Source organism: Schistocerca gregaria, chromosome 4 (genome assembly GCF_023897955.1).
Source record: "Schistocerca gregaria isolate iqSchGreg1 chromosome 4, iqSchGreg1.2, whole genome shotgun sequence".
Taxonomy (NCBI): Eukaryota; Metazoa; Arthropoda; class Insecta; order Orthoptera; family Acrididae; genus Schistocerca; species Schistocerca gregaria.
The window spans coordinates 766,170,727-766,193,340 of record NC_064923.1 but is presented as its reverse complement, the minus strand read 5'-3'; the positions used below and the strand labels follow the sequence as shown (position 1 = coordinate 766,193,340).

The 22,614-nt window shown below is 44.6% G+C and overlaps 1 protein-coding gene across 1 annotated transcript in view; it reads left to right on the top strand.

The window, feature by feature from the left end:
• Window positions 1-22,614, top strand: part of LOC126267914 (LIM homeobox transcription factor 1-beta) — a 51,930-nt gene that overhangs the window by 5,663 nt on the left and 23,653 nt on the right. Inside the window, exons 2-4 of the mRNA XM_049973223.1 lie at window positions 2,732-2,952; window positions 12,809-12,951; window positions 22,025-22,247. Of these exons, the coding sequence (XP_049829180.1) occupies window positions 2,732-2,952; window positions 12,809-12,951; window positions 22,025-22,247 (587 nt within the window). The remainder of the gene's footprint in view (window positions 1-2,731; window positions 2,953-12,808; window positions 12,952-22,024; window positions 22,248-22,614) is intronic.

Here is a 22,614-nt window from a genome sequence, read left to right as displayed (position 1 = left end):
TCGTGATGACTGAGTGTTGTGTGATGTCCTTAGGTTAGTTAAGTTCAAGTAGAGCTAAGTTCTAGGGGACTGATGACCATAGGTGTTAAGCCCCATAGTGCTCAGAGCCATTTGAACCATTTAGCCAACTAGTCGATCTTCGAAGTCAGTGATATCTCCTTAGCGACCCATTCTGCTGATGCCGCTTATACACTGAAAACACAATACTCATTACTTGTTTTTATACTGACGGATCTGACTCTCATGACATGTAGTGATCAATTATGCATTACATAGGAGTGTCCGGATACTTCTCATCAAATACACTACTGGCCATTAAAATTGCTACACCAAGAAGAAATGCAGATGATAAACGGGTATTTATTGGGCAAATATAGTATACTAGAACTGACATGTGATTGCATTTTCACGCAGTTTGGGTGCATAGATCCTGAGAAATCATTACCCAGAACAACCACCTCTGGCCGTAATAATGGCCTTGATCCGCCTGGACATTGATTCAAACAGAGTTTGGATCGCGTGTACAGGTACAGCTGCCCATGCAGCTTCAAAACGATACCACAGTTCATCAAGAGTAGTGACTGGCGTATTGAGACGTGCCAGTTGCTCGCCCACTATTGACCAGACGTTTTCAATTGGTGAGAGATCTGGAGAATGTGCTGGCCACGGCAGCAGTCGAACATTTTCTGTATACAGAAAGGCCCGTACAGGACCTGCAACATGCGGTCGTGCATTGTCCTGCTGAAATGTATGGTTTCGCAGGGATCGAATGAAGGGTAGAGCCACGTGTTGTAACACATCTGAAATGTAACGTCCACTGTTCAAAGTGCCGTCAATGCGAACAAGAGATGACCGAAACGTGTAACCAGTGGCACTCCATATCATCACGCCAGTATGGCGATGACGAATACGCGCTTCGAATGTGTGTTCACCGCGATGTCGCCAACAAGGATGCGACCATCATGATGCTGTAAACATAACTTGGATTCCTCCGAAAAAATGGCGTTTTTCCATTCGTGCAACCAGGTTCATCGTTGATTACGCCATCGCAGGCGCTCATGTCAGTGATGCAGCGTCAAAGGTAACCGCAGCCACGGTCACAGAGCTGATAGTCCATGCTGCTGCAAACCTCGTCGAACTGTTCGTTTGATGGATGTTGCCTTGCAAACGTTCCCATCTATTGACTCAGGGATCGAGACATGGCTGCACGATCCGTTACAGCCATGCGGATAAGATGCCTGTCATCTCGAGTGCTAGTGATATGAGGCCGTTGGCGTTCCGTATTACCCTCCTGAACCCACCGATTCCATATTCTGCTAACAGTCATCGCATCTCTACCAACGCGAGCAGCAATGTCGCGATACGATAAACCGCAATCCCGATAGGCTGCAATCCGACCTTTATCAAAGTCGGAAACGTGATGGTACGCATTTCTCCTCCTTACACGCGGCATCACAACAACGTTTCACTAGGCAACGCCGGTCAACCGCTGTTTGTGTATGAGAAATCGGTCGGAAACTTTCCTCATGTCAACACGTTGTAGGTGTCGCCACCGTCGTCAACCTTGTGTGAATGCTCTGAAAAGCTGATCATTTGCATATCATAGCGTCTTCTACATCTACATCTACACCCATACTCCTCAAGCCACCTGACGGTGTGTGGCGGAGGATACCTTGAGTACCTCTATCGGTTCTCCCTTCTATTCCAGTGTCGTATTGTTCGTGGAAAGGAGGATTGTCGGTATGCCTCTGTGTGGCCTCTAATCTCTCTGATTTTATCCACATGGTGTCTTCGCGAGATATACGTAGGAGGGAGCAATATACTGCTTGACTCATCAGTGAAGGTATGTTCTCGAAACTTCAACAAAAGCCCGTACCGAGCTACTGAGCGTCTCTCCTGCAGAGTCTTCCACTGGAGTTTATATAACATCTCCGCAACGCTTTCGCGGTTACTAAATGATCCTGTAACGAAGCGCGCTGCTCTCCGTTGGATCTTCTCTATCTCTTCTATCAACCCTATCTGGTACGGATCCCACACTGCTGAGCAGTATTCAAGCAGTGGGCGAACAAGTGTACTGTAACCTACTTCCTTTGTTTTCGGATTGCATTTCCTTAGAATTCCTCTAATGAATCTCAGTCTGGGATCTGCTTTACCGACGATCAACTTTATATGATCATTCCATTTTAAATCACTCCTAATGCCTACTCCCAGATAATTTATGGAATTAACTGCGTCCAATTGCTGAGCTGCTATATTGTAGTTAAATGATAAGGGATCTTTCTTTCTATGTATTCGCAGTACATTACACTTGTCTACATTGAGATTCAATTGCCATTCCCTGCACCATGCGTATTCTTCGCGTCGGTTAAATTTCACGTCTAAAGCACGTCATCTTCGTGGTGTAGCAATTCTAATGGCCAGTAGTGTAGGATGTGTACAGTGAACGTGACAGTCTTTAGATATCCCCAGCTGGATTCACGTATCATCCAGAGTTTACTGTGCACGCTATACGCGTCCACGTTGCTCCTCAGTGTTTTCTAAAACGTTCTAGGTAGTTCTCATTAGGTCACCGTTGAATGTAAGCTTATGCACGTCCGAGACGCGCAGGTGGTGCACCACTTGTTTAGAAGACGTCCGGTTTGTGGGCGAGTGTGTGGCTGTGCTGTAGCTAGGTGGCCACGTAGAGCGGGGCGGAACTGGCCAGTGAAGGGCTGGCTGCGGCTGTCGGCAGGAAGTTCGGCGCCAAGTGCTCGCGGTGCGGCGAGCGGGTGCTGCCGCACGAGCTGGTGATGCGCGCGCAGGCGCACGTCTTCCACGTGGCGTGCTTCGCGTGCGCCGCCTGCTGCCAGCCGCTGCAGAAGGGCGAGCAGTTCGTGGTGCGCGCCGGCCAGCTCTACTGCCGCCACGACTTCGAGAAGGAGCTCTTCCTCATGCACCAGGCCAGCCCCTCGGGTGAGTCGCGCGCCAGCGCAGTCCCAGCACGAACAGTAAGCACCATTTCTGAACAACATCATCTCTATACAAAACTGGCATTCATCTCTGCAACAAAATTAGTTTTGCCGTTAATTCCTTACACAATGATAATGTCCTTACCAAGTTCGACTCTCAGTGGTCTTCTTTAGATGCTATTGCTCAGAGGCGGCATTTGATGTGCTGTACTGAGCACGTACAAGTTGCTACATCAGTTCTGAGTAAAAGTTCACTACATTTTGAAAGCCTCCGTTCCTTGTTCTTTGGAATGAACTGAGTACATGAAATAATCTGACCTATTTATAAAAAAAACTTTGACCCAACAATAATTATTACGAGGTTTCCCTAGAAAGTAACGCACCACATTTTTTTCTGCAACAATTCTGTATCGAACATAATGACAATTACACACACCAAAGAATGGTGTTTTATCAATACACCCTATTTTTCCACGTGATCTCCATCCCGTTCTATGGCCTCCTCCAGCGCGAAACAAGGGCGTGTGTGCCCTGTCGGTACCAATCCTTGTCCCGGTGGCGGAGCCAGTGCTTCACTCTCTGAATCACCTCCTCATCGTCCTCCTTTAACGGCCCAAACATCAGCTCGCTGCAACATGTCAGGTATGACAGCCGTGGATGGTCTCCCCGACCGCTGCAAATTGTGGAGCTCCGCCGAACCGCCTTCTGATGACCTCACCCTCCGTGCCCCGCGAATCTGTACCTCTTTCGACAGCAGATGTTCCATATACTTTGCACATGCGTTTGTGAATATTCCCAACAGTTTCTTTCTCTGCAGTGAGAAATTCAGTGACGGCACGTTGCTTGTGATGTACATCAGATACAGACGCCACTTTGAAACTGTCTTACAGGTACGCTACCTGTTGGAAGTGACGAAAACTTGGCGCGCTCACTCAAAAGACTACAGAAAACGCGTGCGCAACATTTTGCAGCCGTAGCATTATTTTCGGCTGAGAAAAAAAAATGCAGTGCACTATTTTCTGGGCAATCGTCGTACTAACGCTATCTGGCGACGGTTTACGTGAAATATAAAGTGTGTTCAAATGAAAAGGTACGAAACGAATTAACAATTAAACCGGCTGAAATTTCTGTTTGCCGCTTTGGCACAACGTAGTTCTCATCTAGGGACGCGAATGTAGTGTCGTCACCTCTCCAAAAAGACAACCAAAGCTGTACCCTAGACGGGCAAAGTGAAGCTTCCCGACCTCCCCCCCCCCCCCCCCCCCCCCCCACACACACACACACACGACCGAGGTTCGACTCTCGTCAGAGGCGTCGAGCACGGGGAAACCATCAACAGTGAATGTTTTGTGAGACACTCCATAGACTTCGCAAGACTATTAACAGCAAACGGCCTGGGTACCAACAAGAGAAGTCATTCTGCTCTACGATAACGCGCATCCACACGTCTCCGAAGTCACGCAAAGTGTAATGGTCTTGTTCAAGTGGAAGCCGTTTGAGAATCCGCCTTACAGCCCTGACATGTCGCCCTGCGACTTACAAGTGTTGGTCCGCTAAAAAAAGTACCTCAAAGGGAAGAGCTTCAACACGGATGACGTATACGTACACGTCGTAAACTTACACGAACTTTCCGCGATCTTACCGTAATACTTGTAGATTGCAACATGAGACTCGCCACCGGAAAGTGACCTCTGGCCAGTACTCATCGTTGCACTTAGGTCAGCACACTGGACTCACATCTGGGAGGACGACGGCTCAAATCCCCTTCTGGCCTCTTTGATTTAGGTTTGCCCTGATTTCACTGCGACAGTTCCTTCGATAGGGCACGGCCGTTTTCCTTCCCCTTTCTTGAAACATTGCTCCGTCTCTAATGACCTCGTTGTAGACGAGACGTTAAATACTGATCAACCTTCCTTCCGTCTTATATGTTGACAATAATACAACTCCGACGATCATCAACGGTCAGAATACAGAAAACCTTCCATAGGTGGGCGGAAACAGCAGTAGAAGTGCATTGTGTCGCAAGCAACCTGGCGCGCTTCGAGCCGACTCTCCCACATAAGTTGCCCATTTGCTAGCTCCCTATACCTACGAAGTATTCCCTACAGCCATATATTCACTTTACTGGCCAAAGACTATATTATGCTTAGCAGTCTAAAAGCTAGGTACAGAACTTCTTTGCAACAGCTTCACGACTCAGAACTAGAGTAAAATGAATTATTTGAAAGGTGACTATTTAATGGACGGCTTTCAATTTGTTACTCAATAAAACATATACAGTACTTAACTCTCTTCTGAAGATCACCGATGTTAGACTCAGTATTTCAGTAGTAATCACCTTTTCTTTCTTCTGGCTGGTTCGATGCAGTCTGTCACAAAGACCCCTCTTCATCCCAAGGTAGCATTTGCACCTTACATCTTCAATTACTGGTTGGCTGTATCCCAGGCTCTGTCTTCCTATACACTTTTTACCCTCTACAGCTCCCTCTAGTGCCATGGAAGTTATTCCCTGATGTCTTGACACATTTCCTATCATCCTGTCTCTTGTTCTTGTCAGTGTTTTCCATGTGTTTCTTGCTTTGCCCGTTATGCGAGGACCTCCTTATTCCTTATCTTACTAGTCCACACAATTTTCAACACTTGTCTATAGCACCACACCTCAAACGCTTTTATGTTCTTCTTTTGCGGCTTTCCCACCATTTATGATTAAATACCATACAATGTTGTGCTCTAAATATACATTCTCAGAAACTTTTTCCCCAAATTAAGGCCTCTGTTTGATACCAGTAGACTTCTCTTTGCCAAAAATGTCCTCTTTTGCTGTGCTACTCTGCTTTTTATGTTCTCCTAGCATCGTCTGACATTGATTATTTTGCTGGATAGGTAGCAGAATTCCTTAACATCGTTTACTTCGTGGTCACCAGTTTTGGTGTTAATTTTATCGCTAATCTCATTTCTGCAACTCTCCATTACTTTCACACTTCTCCGGTTTGTACTTAATCCATAACCTGTATTTATTTGACACTTCACTCCATTCAACATCTACTGTAAGTCTCCTTCACTTTCACTGATAATAGGAACGTCGTCAGAGAATCTCACCATTGACATCCTTTCACACTGAATGTTAATCCCACTCTTCAACCGTTCTTTTTTTCTGGAATTGCTCGTTCGATGTTTGTTTAGGTCAAACTCTAGGGGGCGGAAGAATGTGCCCGTGTCTTACACTCTTTTTCATCTGAAAACTTTGTTCTTGGTCTTCCCATCTTATTGTCCCGTCTTGGTTCTTACACGTATTGAACATTATTCGTCCTTCCCTACAGCTTAATCCTGTTCGAGTTTGAAGTATCTTGAACCATTGCGGAAAGCTTTTTCCAGGTCGACAGACCTACTGAACGTGTACTGATTTTTCTTAACTCTTGCCTCGATTGCCAGTCGCTACGTTAGAACTGCCTCTCTGATGCCCATACCTTCCCGAAACCAAACTGTTCGTCGTCTGATAAGAGATACTTTTTATTTTCCTTTCTTCTGTAAATTATTCTTGTCAATAGCTTGGATGTATGAGCCAATAAGCTAATTGTGCTACAGTTCCCGCACTTATCTGCCTTTGCTATGATCGGGATGTTTTTCCGAAGGTCTTACGGAATGTCTCCACATTCTTAGATTCTCCACACCAACTGAAATAGTCACTTGGTTGGCTCTTGTCCCAGTGATCTTAGAAATTCCGAGGGAATGTACGTATCCCTTATGCCCTATTAGATCGTAAAACTCTTCCAAAGCTCTGTTAACCTCTGACCCTAATACTGAACCCCTTATCCCTTCCATTAATTCCCCAGTCACGTCGTCAGATAAGTCTTACCGTTTATAGAAGCCTTCAATTCACTCTTTCCCCCTATTCGCTCTCTCCTCTGCGTCTGGCAGTGAAACTGACGTTACACTCTTACTGTTAGCGCTCTGCTTTTGGTTTCACCAAAGTCCAAATACGGTTAAGTTGCACTACCGCGAAGTTCTAAGTCCATTCACTGAGTGATGAATATGTGGGCAAGCAGCCGCCATTGAAGCCTGGTGATGGTGCTCGCCGTTCCACGTAGCAGGGCGTAGAGCCCAGGAGCGGACCTGCTAACACGGCAAATGAGCTCCAGTTGGCTCTCCACTCCGCTCTGCCGTCGTCAGACCAAGGAGCCCTCAAAATACACAGCAGCTGAAGGATCTTGAGCTGGGTTCTAATTTCGCCACGTAAGAGGCACGGCTAAATAGAGCGGATGTACACCGCGTGCAGCCTCGACGCGTAACGCCTGTGATCGGGCAACACCTCCGACTCGGCTGTACCGCATGGGGCATTAGGATGCCGAGGATACTGCGTTGATGTGTTGTCAATTTGATAACATCCGAACTTTTATCCGCTAAATGCCCCCCTTCGACCAGTATCACGGGCATTCTGATGGGCATTCCGGGCCGAATCCAGTAACGATTGCGCCACGCAAAGTGACTGAGTGAAAAATAAACAGAAGTTAATAGCAAATCAATCACTGATCTTCTTAAATGGAACTTGCGTTTTTTTTCCGAGAAGATTTTATGATTTCAAGATGTAACACAATTGAGTTACATCAAACCAAGCTGCAAGGTTATACTTCTTTCTTTTAGTGTTCAACCTTGAGATTGGTTTACACCAGAGACCCATTCCTCTCTTCTGTATGCCTTCCTCTTCATTTCCACGTATGTGTTGCATCCAATGTCATTCATGATCTGTTGCATGTATGATATCCTTGGTCGCCCCCGCCGACTCCTTCCCTAAATAGCTCCTTCTGCTATTGTTCCAGTGATGTTGTTGTGTTGCAGGATGTGCCCTACGAGTTTATCTCTTCTTATCTGGATGTGCCTCCACAGAGATCTAGTTTCGTGTACTCTTCTAAGCACCTCTTCATTTGTTACTTTGTCTCCCCAACTGATCTTTATCATCCTCCCATAGCACCATATCTCCAGGGCCTCTAGCCGTCTTCTCTCTTCTCTTCCAATTGTCCAAGTTTCACATCTGTATAGGGCCACACTCCAAACGAAACCTTTCATGTTATGTTTCCTTATTTTCAGACTGGTGTTGTTGCTGGTGAGTAAGTTCTTTCTCCGATTAAATGCGATTTTGGCCTTTTGTATTCTGCTCGCAATTTCTTTCCGGATTCTACCATCCCTTGTGATTTTGCTTCCCAGGCAAGTAAATTCCTCTATCACTTCCAGCTGCTCTTTTCCAATTCTCATTCTCAGAGGTTCATATTCTGCTCCTGTACTGCATACCATCACTTTAGTCTTTTGCTTGTTTATTTTCATCCCATACTGATTGCATAGAATTTTTTCCATTGCTCTGAGGACTTCATCTAGATCTTCTTTCGTCTCCGTGACTATAGCAATATGATCTGCCCATTAATTTTGATCCCCACCTCAGTAGTTTCTCGATCTTGGTCTATAGCTTCCTGGATGTAAGCATTGAATATAAGAGCAGAGAGAGCACTTCCTTGTCTTACCCCTTTTCTAATATTTGCTTCTTGTTCCTGGTGACAGCTTCTAATCACCGCCAGCTCATTCTTATAGAAACTGAGTATCACACGGGTGTCTTTGTACTTTATTCCACTTTTCCTCAGCACTCTGAACATCTCTTGCCAGATAACGTTATCAAATGCCTTTTCCATGTCTATAATGGAAATATAAGTTGGTTTGTTTTTCTGTAATTGCTTTTCGATAACGAGACTCAGTGCCAGAATCGCCTATCTTGTTCCCAATCCGTTCCTGAAACCAAATTGATCTTCACTCAGCATATCCTCCACCTTCTCTTCAGTTCTCTTCAGAACTATTTTTATGACAATTTTTGATGCATGTGATATTAGGCTTAGAGTTCGGTACTGTTCACTTTTTGTAACTGCTGCCTTCTTTGGTTATAGGAACAATGATACATTTCTGGAAGGCTAGCGGTATCTCTCCTGTCTTATAGATGGACCTAATAAGGTTATACAGGATTTAAAAAATATAATAATAGACTACTGGCCATTCAAATTGCTACACCACGAAGATGACGTGCTACAGTCGCGAAATTTAACCGACAGGAAGAAGATGCTGTGATATGCAAATGATTAGCTTTTCAGGGCATTCACACAAGGTTGGCGCCGGAGGCGACACCTACAACGTGCTGACATGAGGAAAGTTTCCAACCGATTTCTCATACACAAGCAGCAGTTGACCGGCGATGCCTGACGAAACGTTGTGATGCCTCGTGTAAGGAGGAGAAATGGGTACCATCACGTATCCGACTTTGATAACATCTACACATCTACATGACTACTCTGCAATTCACATTTAAGTGCTTGGCAGAGGGTTCATCGAACCACAATCATACTATCTCTCTACTATTCCACTCCCGAACAGCGAGCGGGAAAAACGAACACCTAAACCTTTCTGTTCGAGCTCTGATTTCTCTTATTTTATTTTGATGATCATTCCTACCTATGTAGGTTGGGCTCAACAAAATATTTTCGCATTCGGAAGAGAAAGTTGGTGACTGAAATTTCGTAAAAAGGTCTCGCCGCGACGAAAAACGTCTATGCTGTAATGACTTCCATCCCAACTCGTGTATCATATCTGCCACACTCTCTCCCCTATAACGCGATAATACAAAACGAGCTGCCCTTCTTTGCACCCTCTCGATGTCCTCCGTCAATCCCACCTGGTAAGGATCCCACACCGCGCAGCAATATTCTAACAGAGGACGAACGAGTGTAGTGTAAGCTGTCTCTTTAGTGGACTTGTTGCATCTTCTAAGTGTCCTGCCAATGAAACGCAACCTTTGGCTCGCCTTCCCGACAATATTATCTATGTGGTCCTTCCAACTGAAGTTGTTTGTAATTTTAACACCCAGGTACTTAGTTGAATTGACAGCCTTGAGAATTGTACTATTTATCGAGTAATCGAATTCCAACGGATTTCTTTTGGAACTCATGTGGATCATCTCACACTTTTCGTTATTTAGCGTCAACTGCCACCTGACACACCATACAGCAATCTTTTCTAAATCGCTTTGCAGCTGATACTGGTCTTCGGATGACCTTACTAGACGGTAAATTACAGCATCATCTGCGAACAGTCTAAGAGAACTGCTCAGATTGTCACCCAGGTCATTTATATAGATCAGGAACAGTAGAGGTCCCAGGACGCTTCCCTGGGGAACACCTGATATCACTTCAGTTTTACTCGATGATTTGCCGTCTATTACTACGAACTGCGACCTTCCTGACAGGAAATCACGAATCCAGTCGCACAACTGAGACGATACCCCATAGCTCCGCAGCTTGATTAGAAGTCGCTTGTGAGGAACGGTGTCAAAAGCTTTCCGGAAATCTAGAAATACGGAATCAACTTGAGATCCCCTGTCGATAGCGGCCATTACTTCGTGCGAATAAAGAGCTAGCTGCGTTGCACAAGAGCGATGTTTTCTGAAGCCATGCTGATTACGTGTCAATAGATCGTTCCCTTCGAGGTGATTCATAATGTTTGAATACAGTATATGCTCCAAAACCCTACTGCAAACCGACGTCAATGATATAGGTCTGTAGTTAAATGGATTACTCCTACTACCCTTCTTGAACACTGGTGCGACCTGCGCAATTTTCCAATCTGTAGGTACAGATCTATCGGTGAGCGAGCGGTTGTATATGAGTGCTAAGTAGGGAGCTATAGTATCAGCGTAATCTGAAAGGAACCTAATCGGTATACAATCTGGACCTGAAGACTTGCCCGTATCAAGCGATTTGAGTTGCTTCGCAACCCCTAAGGTATCTACTTCTAAGAAACTCATGCTAGCAGATGTTCGTGTTTCAAATTCTGGAATATTCCATTCGTCTTCCCTGGTGAAGGAATTTCGGAAAACTGCGTTCAATAACTCCGCTTTAGCGGCGCAGTCGTCGATAACAGTACCATCGGCACTGCGCAGCGAAGGTATTGACTGCGTCTTGCCGCTTGTGTACTTTACATACGACCAGAATTTCTTCGGATTTTCTACCAAATTTCGAGACAATGTTTCGTTGTGGAACCTATTAAAGGCATCTCGCATCGAAGTACGTGCCAAATTTCGCGCGTCTGTAAATTTTAGCCCATCTTCAGGATTTCGCGTTCTTCTGAACTTCGCATGCTTTTTCCGTTGCCTCTGCAACAGCGTTCGGACCTTTTTTGTGTACCACGGGGGATCCGTTCCATCTCTTACCAATTTATGAGGTATGAATATCTCAATTGCTGTTGCTACTATATCTTTGAATTGTAGCCTATCGCGATGGCGGTTTACCGTATCGTGACATTGCTGCTCGCGTTGGTCGAGATCCAATGACTGTTAGCAGAATATGGAATCGGTGGGTTCAGGAGGGTAATACGGAACGCCTTTCTGGATCCCAACGGCCTCGTATCACTAGCAGTCGAGATGACAGGCATCTTATCCGCGTCGAGGTAACGGATCGTGCAGGCACGTCTCGATCCTTGAGTCAACAGATGGGGACATTTGCAAGACAACAACCATCTGCAGGAAACATTTCGATGATGTTTGAAGTAGCATAGACTGTCAGCTCGGAGATCGTAGCTGCGGTTACCATTGATGCTGCATCACAGACAGGGGTGCCTGCAATGGTGTACTCAACGACGAACCTGGGTGCACGATTGGCAAAACATCATTTTTTTGGATGAATCTAGGTTTTGTTTACAGCATCATCATGGTCGCATCCGTGTTTGGGGACACCACCGTGAACGCACATTGGAGGCGTGTAATCGTCATCGCAGTACTGGGGTATCACCCGGCGTGATGGTATGGGGTACCATTTCTCGGTCACCTCTTGTTCGCATTGACGCCACTTTGAACAGTGGACGTTACATTTCAGATGTGTTACGACCCGTGGCTCTACCCTTCATTCGATCCCTGCGAAACCCTACATTTGAGCAGGATAATGCACGACCGTATGCTGCAGGTCCTGTATGGCCCTTTCTGGATACAGAAAATGTTCGACTGCTGCCCTGGCCAGCACATTCTCCAGATCTCTCACAAATTGAAAACGTCTGATCAATGGTGGCCGAGCAACTGGCTCGTCACAATGAACTGTGGTATCGTGTTGAAGCTGCATGGGCAGCTGTACCTGTACACGCCATCCAAGCTCTGTTTCACTCAAGGCCCAGGCGTAGCAAGGCCGTTATTAAGGCCAGAGGTGGTTGTTCTGGGTACTGATTTCTCAGGATCTACGCACTCAAATTGCGTGAAAATGTAATCACATGTCGGTTCTAGTATAATATATTTGTTCAATGAATACCCGTTTATCATCTGCATTTCTTCTTGGTGTAGCAATTTTAATGGCCAGTAGTGTGTAAGGTGCAATCGATATCATAATATGAACATTATTTTATTGTGTACTGTACTGAGAACTAACAAAAGATTTATTTTCTTTACAAAAATATACGCTTTTAAGGTACTTTTTTTTTACTTTTCTTGTAAGATACATTAATACATAAAAATACCTAAAAACGAGAGCTAATCAGTACATTTTAGAAACATCCTAACATTTCACTTTCCAAAGCTGGTAGAACAGTATAATGGGTAGCGCGCATAGTTGAGCACGGTGGTGCGGTATCCTCTTTTCCGGCCGGGGTGGCCGCGCGGTTCTAGGCGCTACAGTCTGAAACCGCGCGACCGCTACGGTCGCAGGTTCGAATCCTGCCTTGGGCATGGATGTGTGTGATGTCCTTAGGTTCGTAGGTTTAAGTAGTTGTAAGTTCTAGGGGACTGATGACCTGAGAAGTGAAGTCCCTTATTTTTCGTGTGTCCTGGACGCGTGGGCCTGGTGTTCCAGCAGTGGAGGACGACGTGCTGGACGAGAACTCGCGGCCGCGGGACGGCCGCCGCGGGCCCAAGAGGCCTCGCACCATCCTCACGTCGGCGCAGCGCCGCCAGTTCAAGGCCAGCTTCGAGATCAGCCCCAAGCCGTGCAGGAAGGTCGGTAGCAGCAGCAGCACCAGCAGCAGCCAGCCCGCGCTCCGCCCGACACGCCGCGCCTCCCTTTGCTCACTGGCGCAGCTCGCCTCTAGTCCGATTTCAGTCAGCTGGCGTCGGACGTTTCAAGGGCCGAAGTTTCCACAGTGTCGCGGCCAGAAAAAGTAAAAAGAATCACCTACGTATGGTATACAGGGTGTTCGGAAATTCCTCTTACAAACTTATATATGGCATTTGTAGTGGGGACTGAGTGCCCAATATTTTGAATACGAACCCGTGTTCGGTAACGTACCGTTTCCGTCTACGGCCGCTTCTACATCTACATAACTACTCTGCAATTCACATTTCAGTGCTCGGCAGAGGGTTCATCGAACCACAATCATACTATCTCTCTACTATTCCACTCCCGAACAGCGAGCGGGAAAAACGAACACCTAAACCTTTCTGTTCGAGCTCTGATTTCTCTTATTTTATTTTGATGATCATTCCTACCTATGTAGGTTGGGCTCAACAAAATATTTTCGCATTCGGAAGAGAAAGTTTGGTGACTGAAATTTCGTAAAAAGATCTCGCCGCGACGAAAAACGTCTTTGTTGTAATGACTTCCATCCCAATTCGAGTATCATATCTGCTACACTCTCTCCCCTATTACGTGAGAATACAAAACAAGCTGCCCTTTTTTGCACCCTTTCGATGTCCTCCGTCAATCCCACCTGGTAAGGATCCCACACCGCGCAGCAATATTCTAACAGAGGACGAACGAGTGTACTGTAAGCTGTCTCTTTAGTGGGCTTGTTGCACCTTCTAAGTGTCCTGCCAATGAAACGCAACCTTTGGCTTCAATACACATGTGACTTCTGAAATTTTCCCGGCGTATTTCTTCTCCTTATAATTACCGGGTATGCAGCCGGATCCCGTCGGCATTCTGCCTCGATATTACGGCCCAGAGACGCCCGTCTATCAGCAGGTGAGTACACAACTACTGAAGAGCCCAGGTGCAGGAGATTCGGCATAAATACCGCGACTGCACTTGTGCTCTTCAGTAGTTGTGTACTCACCTGATGATGGCTGGACGTCTCTGAGCCCAAATATCGTGGCAGAATGTCGACGGGATCCGGCTGCATACACGGAAACTATTAGAAGATTCAATACAGATGTTTGACTGATCCACTTCTGCTCGAGGAACTGAATTAGGCGTGACACAATACAATTGTTAGGTAACAATGCGGAAGGAAACCTTACGAAACATTCAATTATCACTAAGCACATTTCCTTGTATTGATATTTAAACATTACGTGTTTACATTATTCCAAAACAAGAAAAAAACCAGCATAATGTACCTACAGAACAGTACTGACGCAGTACAACAATGCCTCTATGTGGCGACCGCCAGCTTCGTTACAGATAATTGTACCCACGAAGCATATTTTGGCACACACTCTCAATCCGACCTGGTGTCTCTTCAGTTTCTAGTGCAGCGGCCAAACCTTGCGTCGGCTACTATGGCAGTCAGCACCCACACAAACTAGGAAGGACAGGAGTCCAAAATGATCTGTACGTCAAACTTCAGATTAATAGAACACTCTATCTCTAAAATGAAAAGAAGCACAACTTACTTCTCGTTATGAAGTGGCTTGATGTGCTTGCTGCGCCTCCTACGTGCAATTACTTTGCTCTCTTTTACCTCTTTTTACTATTCGCAACAGCTGGAAAACTATTATCTTTCTACGAGGGTCGTCCAGAAGGGTAGGCACCGCATATTTTTTTTTTTTTTTCCTCGGCCGAAAACAATTCTACGAATGTAGTCTCCTGAGTGAGCGCGCTGAAGATTCCATCAGTTCCAACAGATAGCGTAGCTGTAAGAGTTTCAAAATGGCGTCTGTAGGTGATATAAGTTATAAGCAACGTACCGTCATTGAATTTCTCACTGCAGAGAAAGAAACTGTTGGGAATATTCACAAACGCTTATGCAAAGTGTATGAAGCATCTGCCGTCGACAGAAGTACAGTTAGTCGCTGGTCACGGAGGGTGAGGTCATCAGCAGGCGGTTCGGCTGAGCTCCACGATTTGCAGCGGTCGGGGAGACCACCCACGGCTGTCATACGTGACATCTTGTAGCGAACTGATGTTTGGGCCACTAAAGGATGCCATTCGCGGAATGCATTTTGAGTACGACGAGAAGGTGATTCAGACAGTCAAGCCCTGGCTCTGCCACGACAACAAGCATTGGTGCCAACAGGGCAGACACGCCCTTGTTCCACGCTGGAGGAAGGCCATAGGAGCCGGCCGCGGTGGCCGTGCGCTTCTAGGCGCTTCAGTCCGAAACCGCGGGACTGCATGGATGTGTGTGATGTCCTTAGGTTAGTTAGGTTTAATTAGTTCTAAGATCTAGGCGACTAGTGACCTCAAAAGCTAAGTCCCATAGTGCTCAGAGCCATTTGAAGGCCATAGGACAGGATGGAGATTACGTGATAAAGTGGGGTGTCTACATAAAACACCATTCTTTCGTGTGTGCAATTCTCCTGAATTTGAGAATATGCTTCACTAAGGTTTTGTAACTCACCTGCAAGTTTTTCCTGTTTATAGTCTAGGGATGTTACATTTTCCGTTAATGTATTTATATTGCGGGACATGTCGGTAATTATTTCTTGTTTTAGTTGTTTACCGAGCTCTGCGAACTTACCGGATAGTTCTTCAGATAATTCAGTACGTATAATTTTGCTCACCTCATTGAACTGTTTGCTTTCTTTTCTTGAAATCGTTAAATGCCTGATTTTGCCGTATGAGCTATGTCAAAGTGTGTGTCTCACTAGTATTTGCATTGCTTTTGTGAACTGTTTCCTGTTCTTGCGTTCGCGACGTCTTGAGCAAATAATCAGAGGAATTTTCGCTGTCGCGCGCTTCAGTTTCACTATTTGAAAAAATGTGAGACGCGAGCAATGATCTCATCGAGCGTCATAAAAGTGACATCATGATTAGTTATGTCACCAGTGTCATCATTCTTTAATAGTGGGACGCAAACCTGGTTGTTTTGGTAGCCATCGGCCAGTTCACGAGTTGGCGCGTTACTTTCAACTGTTTCCAAGCTCGGATTTCCGATATTTTGGCATATAGCATTTTGTAATGAGTTTTCAACAATTGCCATTCCCCTTGACTCCATTGTGAACAATGTTTAACAAAATGATGAAAAAAAATTATCAAAAACCAATTCTGTTTTTTGATCACTACTTTTCAATTAAAGTAGTTTTATATGCATATTCATTAATTATTCTCTGATACAGCCTTACAGAATTTGAATGAACTATTTTGCACTTTAACGTTGACTTATATAAATTTTCGTCTTTCCCATAGAAATGCACTCTCCGTAAAGGATGTTAACTGAATGGAAAAGGGATTACTTACTGCGAGAGAAAGACGCCTAGCGCGACCTTATAAGCATACAGCGTAGCAGCTTCCTAGCTTTACCGCTGAAATCAGCATTCCCGGCGAGTCTCGATTGCAGGCAGTATTTAATTTTAATTTGCTCCTTCAAGTAGCTGATAGTTCCAATCTCACGGACATGCAACAAAGGCTTCATTATTTTCTTGTAACGATAAAATGGGTCATTTATCTCAAAAAAAATTTCTCTCAACAACTGATAGGTCTGTTCAAACTACTCTCAGCGCCGTCCTTTGAACGGTAGCCATTGAATAGTTGCTGAGGGAATAGGAGAATACGGGGGCGTGCATAAAATATAATATATAATGGAAACTGATAAAAAATTGCTGCTTAAATAATTAAAAACGAACTTTTGAAAGAATAATTGAAACTGGAAAGTACTCATATCCTGAGTGAACTTTAGCTGGCATTAATATCAAGGGACATCCAATATTTAATACATTATTAGATTAAAAATCGTAAATTTATGTACATCCTTCTCTTGTTATCACTATTATGCGCGGAGATTGGTATAACAATATTAGTTCCGGATCGTCCCTCATCTGCTCACGCAAATTCTTCGTGATAGCTTCGATCCTCTTGATGAAGGATTCTCGGCGCGTCGCGGAATGATGAACAGAATATGACTGTGCGAATAAACTTTGCTATCTTGATAATTTTCTATAACACTTTTCAATGTGCAATTGGTATACACATGTTTTAACAAAATTAACTTGGCGGAACTCGTAATACGTCCGCTCGCTATCGCTTATTGAGACAAATGGCGAACAAATAAAAAATCATCAGTTGAAGAGCATGTCTCTACTTGTTTTGTTTCTGTACCAGTGTTATCTGTATATAGGAAAGAACGAGGGAGAAAATAAAAGGAAAATAATAGTAATATGATACATTATAATTAACACTTAGGTGAGGACCCTGCATAGTTGAAGTTATGGTTTCGAACACGAATTGACGTCTTATGTGATTATTATTGAAACAACGCACAAATTAACTGGTCCATGCCAATAAACATCACGTAACTGAACGTATGAAGTCTGTGAAGCAGTGGCGAAGATTAGTGGCAGGCGAAGTGGCGGCTAACTGTACACACGGCTCTTGGTGTTGCGAATGCTCTGTAAACTCTCTTCTTGGCGTCGGATTTTCAACATATTAGAGCCATTCCATTATTCCGTGAATACCAAATAATAGCCAGATCCACGTCCGAGGCAAATCCCTTCTAATGCAGCTTCCAATTACCTCTCTTAGCGCCGTCGAGGTGTACCGTGCTAAGGCTAGCCACATACTGCGAGCCGTTCACACAAAGGAGCCGTTCAATTCGACCGCCACATCCACCTTTTACATTGCCACTTCCGTTGCGGAGGGACTTCCCTACAGCGGTTACATATTCCAAATACAAGTGGCCCAAGCATGAACCAGTTTTTAACAAATATACTTCTTTCATAAACATATTCATATTACAATAATTTAAATTTCAACATATTCTTTTGATATTTTCATAAATACATTACAAAACTCTAATTTTCTTGCTATACTTTTGACAATGTTGGCTGGAATACTCTCTCTCAAATTCTGAAGATGGCAGGGGTAAAATACACGGAGCGAAAAGCTAATTACAATTTGTACAAAAACCAGATGGCAGTTATAAGAGTCGAGGGATATCAAAGGGAAGCAGTGGTTGGGAAGGGAGTGAGTCGGGTGATGCTGAGGGAATTAGATTAGGAAATGAGACACTTAAAGTAGTAAAGCAGTTTTGATGTTTGGGGAGCAAAATAACTGATGATGGTCGAAGTAGAGAGGATATAAAATGTAGATTGGCAATGAATGGCAAGGAAAGCATTTCCGAAGAAGAGAAATTTGTTAACATCTATTGATTTAAGTGTCAGGAAGTAATTTCTGAAAGTATTTGTATGGAGTGTAGCCATGTATGGAAGTGAAACATGGACGATAAATAGTTTGAACAAGAAGAGAATAGAAGCTTTCGAAATGTGGTGCTACAGAAGAAAACTGAAGATTAGATGGGTAGATCACATAACTAAAGCGGAAGTATTGAATAGGATTGGGGAGAAGAGAAGTTTGTGGCACAACTTGATAAGAAGAAGGGCTCGGTTGGTAGGACATGTCCTGAAGCATCAAGGGATCACCAATTTAGTATTGGAGGGCAGCGTGGAGGGTAAAAATCGTAGAGGGAGACCAAGAGATGAATACACTAAGCAGATTCAGAAGGGTGTAGGTTGCAGTAGGTACTGGGAGATGGAGAAGCATGCACAGGATAGAGTAGCACGGAGAGCTGCATCGAACCAGTCTCAGGACTGAAGACCACAACAACAACAACAACATGAAGGAGTTCAAACAACACAGTATACACACTTCATAAATTGCGGATACACAGTTAGTTAAAATAAACCTACTCCTAATCGATATAAGTGTTACAAGGTGTAGAAGTGACCGTAGTAAGACAAAATTTCCAGTTGGTGTGATGAATGGCAGCTAGTTCTGAATGTGGAAAAAAGTATGTTGATGCGGATGAGTAGGAAGATCACACCTGTAGTGTTCGAATATATAGTTAGTAGTGTCCCGATTGCCACTGTCAAATTGTTTAAATATCTGGACGTAACGTTGCAAAGCGATATGAGGTGGAACGAGCATGTGAGAACAGTGATAGATAATGCGACTGGTCGACTTCGGTTTACTGGGAGAATTTTAGGAAGGAGTGATTCACCTGTAAAGGAGACCGCGTGTAGGACGCTCGTGCGACGTATTCCTGAGAATAGCTCGAATGTTTGGGATCCATATCAGGTCGGACTAAAGGAAGGCATTGAAGCAATACAGTGGCGGGGTGCTAGATTTGTTACCGGTGGGTTCGAACAACACGTTAAGTTACGGAGATGCTTCGAAAACTCAAATGGGAATCGTTGGAGTGAAGGTGGCGTTCTTTTCGATAAACATTATTGAGAAAATTTAGAGAACCGGCATTTGAAGCTGGCTGCTGCACGATTCTGCTGCCACCAACGTCCATTGCACGTAAGGAGCACGAAGACACTACACGAGAGATTAGGGTTTCATATGGAGGCATATAGATAGTCGTTTTTCCCTCGCTCTATTTGCGAGTGGAACAGGAAAGGAAATGACAAGTAGGGGTACAGAATACCCTCCACCGTGCACCGTACGGTGGCTTGGGGAGTATCTATGCAAATTTAAATGTAGATGAAAAAAAAGACCTTTATTCGTAATTTTTGTGTACCTCATAAACGGATGAAAACTGAAAATGAAAGCGAGGAAATATCACAGTACAAAGGTGAGTCAGACCTTTATTAGAAACGCCAGTAATTGTGCTGATGGGTAAAATATACACTTAACTTCAGGTGCTTTGATGAAGAGGACAGTAGTCTCTTGGTCACTATTTACAATGTCGGAAACTATGTTGAAAGAGAACGAGATTTACTATCCCCTGAAGTATAAGCTTTTATTGAATCCATGGCAACCTGCTAAAAATCCAGATTTAAAAAATGACGCTGGTGGCATAAGTAGAACATTTCGATTGCACCGGCTGTCATTATATTCTAAAGAAGTTAAGGGTGCACTTCGTAAGTTGTGTGCTCTGTTGCGAGAGTGGCGCTCATCATAGCGCAATTATGAGCCGTCCATTCACAAATTTCAAAAAGTTTCACGAATCAGCAAAAATGCATATGAATTCCGAACGATATAAAGACGCAACTGATAAGTGAAGTAACTTTGTTAAAGCTATGACAAACAAACTAAAAAGTGTATAACAACTCGTCAATGAGATGGTTGCGAAATTAGCACTGACTAATCACGCCGAGTTTAAAATAAATCTTTCTTGCTTATTGTTTTGCGCAGTACATGACTTGCTCCTAAGCGGAAAACAAATTCAGGTGCTGTTTTGATGACTGATTGCTATTTAGAGTACAATCAGGTGTCAAAACATTGTGGAAATATTTTTAAAGTGTCCCTAAAATCCCACTTATATTTTTTAATACAATTCAAAGTTGATTTAGTTGATGCATCCACCGAAGTACTAACTCCCTGTGTTCCATTGGGTACTTAAAATGAAACAAACTGTACGGTCTTATGCATTAACTTAATTATCTTACAGGTTTGCGTGAGCGGGAACATTATATAGTTCCCATACATATCGATTTGAAAATCGATACTGAAGCTTATGCTAATGGTTCAAAAGAGCAGAATTTGAGAAATATCCGCACGAAATTTTTAACGTCAAGAGAACAATTAAATAGGAGAATATTGCTTACGAAGCGACCAAAAGAAAATAACGTACTTAATGGCGTGTAAACGTAAAATTTGCTAATGTAAAAATATCTTTTACTATAATTATAACGTTAACGTGGTTATGTTTTTTTCTAAAGAGCTATGGTACAGCGAGTGGTAGAAGTCGTTACTTTGTTAAAATCTGAAAGACTGTGTATGACTTCGAAACGATGTTCACTTGTTTCTAGTCGCCACCATCCTCATTTTCCAACAATGTTTGGTAGTTTGCCGATTTGCGATTTGTACTTATTTTGAAAAGGAGTGATGAGGCTGATGCTGCTTCACCGAGGTTGACATCTTCAACAGCTTCCGTTGCTATCCGTAAATAAAAGCACTGTGACTCGGAGCCAAGCTCGAAAAATGATACTAAATGTTTTAAAATGATGTGACATTGAAAGCCAACAGAAAATTCTACTACTATCGCTTGCTCAGTCTAGGGAGCGAGCTGCTGCCTACATCGAAAGAAACATGAACAGCCTAAAGAGGGTCCTGACATTTAGTAATATTCATCCTGGCGATTTTTTTAATGCATGAATTGTTACACATTCTGTAGCACATAGTAGCTTTATTGTATTTAAACCATTTTGAATTGAAATAACTATAACACTTCGTGATCTCTAACTCCGTGCATTACGCACGTTATGAAGACTCTCTGAAAATACTGTAATCTGCTAACCATAGTTGAGGCTGTGCCGAAAAGCGTTCACTACCGACAGAGGCCGTTCGACTTATATCCCATCAGTCATTGCACCGTGGCTCTTAGGAAAGTACTGACAGTGTGCTGTAGAAACTAATGGGCGATGAAGCTTCCTGGTACATTAAAATTGTGTGCCAGACTGAGACTCGAACTCGGGACCTTTGCATTTCACAGGAAAGTGCTCTCCCGTCTGAGCTACCCAAGCACGACTCACAACCTGTCATCGCAACGAGTCTTGTATCAGCACTCTCCTGCAGAATGCAAAAATTAATTCTAGAAACATCCCCTAGGCAGTCGCTAGGCCATGTGTCCACAATATCCTTTCTTCCAGAGTACCAGTCCTGCAGGTTTTGGAGGAGAACTTCTGTGAAGTTTGGAAGGCAGAAGATGAATTACTGGCGAAAGCAAAGCTGTGAGGACCGATCGCGAGTCATGCTTGGGTAGGGCACTCGGTAGAGAACTCGCCCACAAAAGGCAAACGTCACGAGTTCGACTCTTAGACCAGCACACAGTTTTAAGTTACAAGAGCAGTCAATCCCGCTAGTTATCGGAACACAACTGCTTTAAATCCGGCAAATAAAGTCGCCATTAGGTGTCAGCAACTATTTCCTTGGTCGAGACAGTGAGGTAAGGTTAGTGGTCGGCTGTTACAGGTGCGTGAGGCCCTGGCAAAGGAGACGGGGCTGAGCGTGCGGGTGGTGCAGGTGTGGTTCCAGAACCAGCGGGCCAAGATGAAGAAGCTGCAGCGCAAGGCGAAGCAAGAGGCGTCCACCGGCGACCACAAGGCTGGCAACGGCACCGCGGAGCGCAAGGCTGCAGACAAGGCGGGCGACACCGACAACAACGGCATCAAGCAGGAGCCCGGCTCGCACCACAGTCAGTACCGCTGCACCACTCCCCGTCAAAGCCTTGCTTGCCCCACAGTCAGTACTGCTCCACCAGTCCCCTGCCAAAGTCCGGGTCACACCACAGTCACTACCACTCCACCAATCCCGTGTCAAAGCCCGGCTCGCACCACAGTCAGTACCGCTGCACCACTCCCCGTCAAAGCCTTGCTTGCCCCACAGTCAGTACTGCTCCACCAGTCCCCTGCCAAAGTCCGGGTCACACCACAGTCACTACCACTCCACCAATCCCGTGTCAAAGCCTGGCTCGCACCACAGTCAGTACCGCTGCACCACTCCCCGTCAAAGCCTTGCTTGCCCCACAGTCAGTACTGCTCCACCAGTCCCCTGCCAAAGTC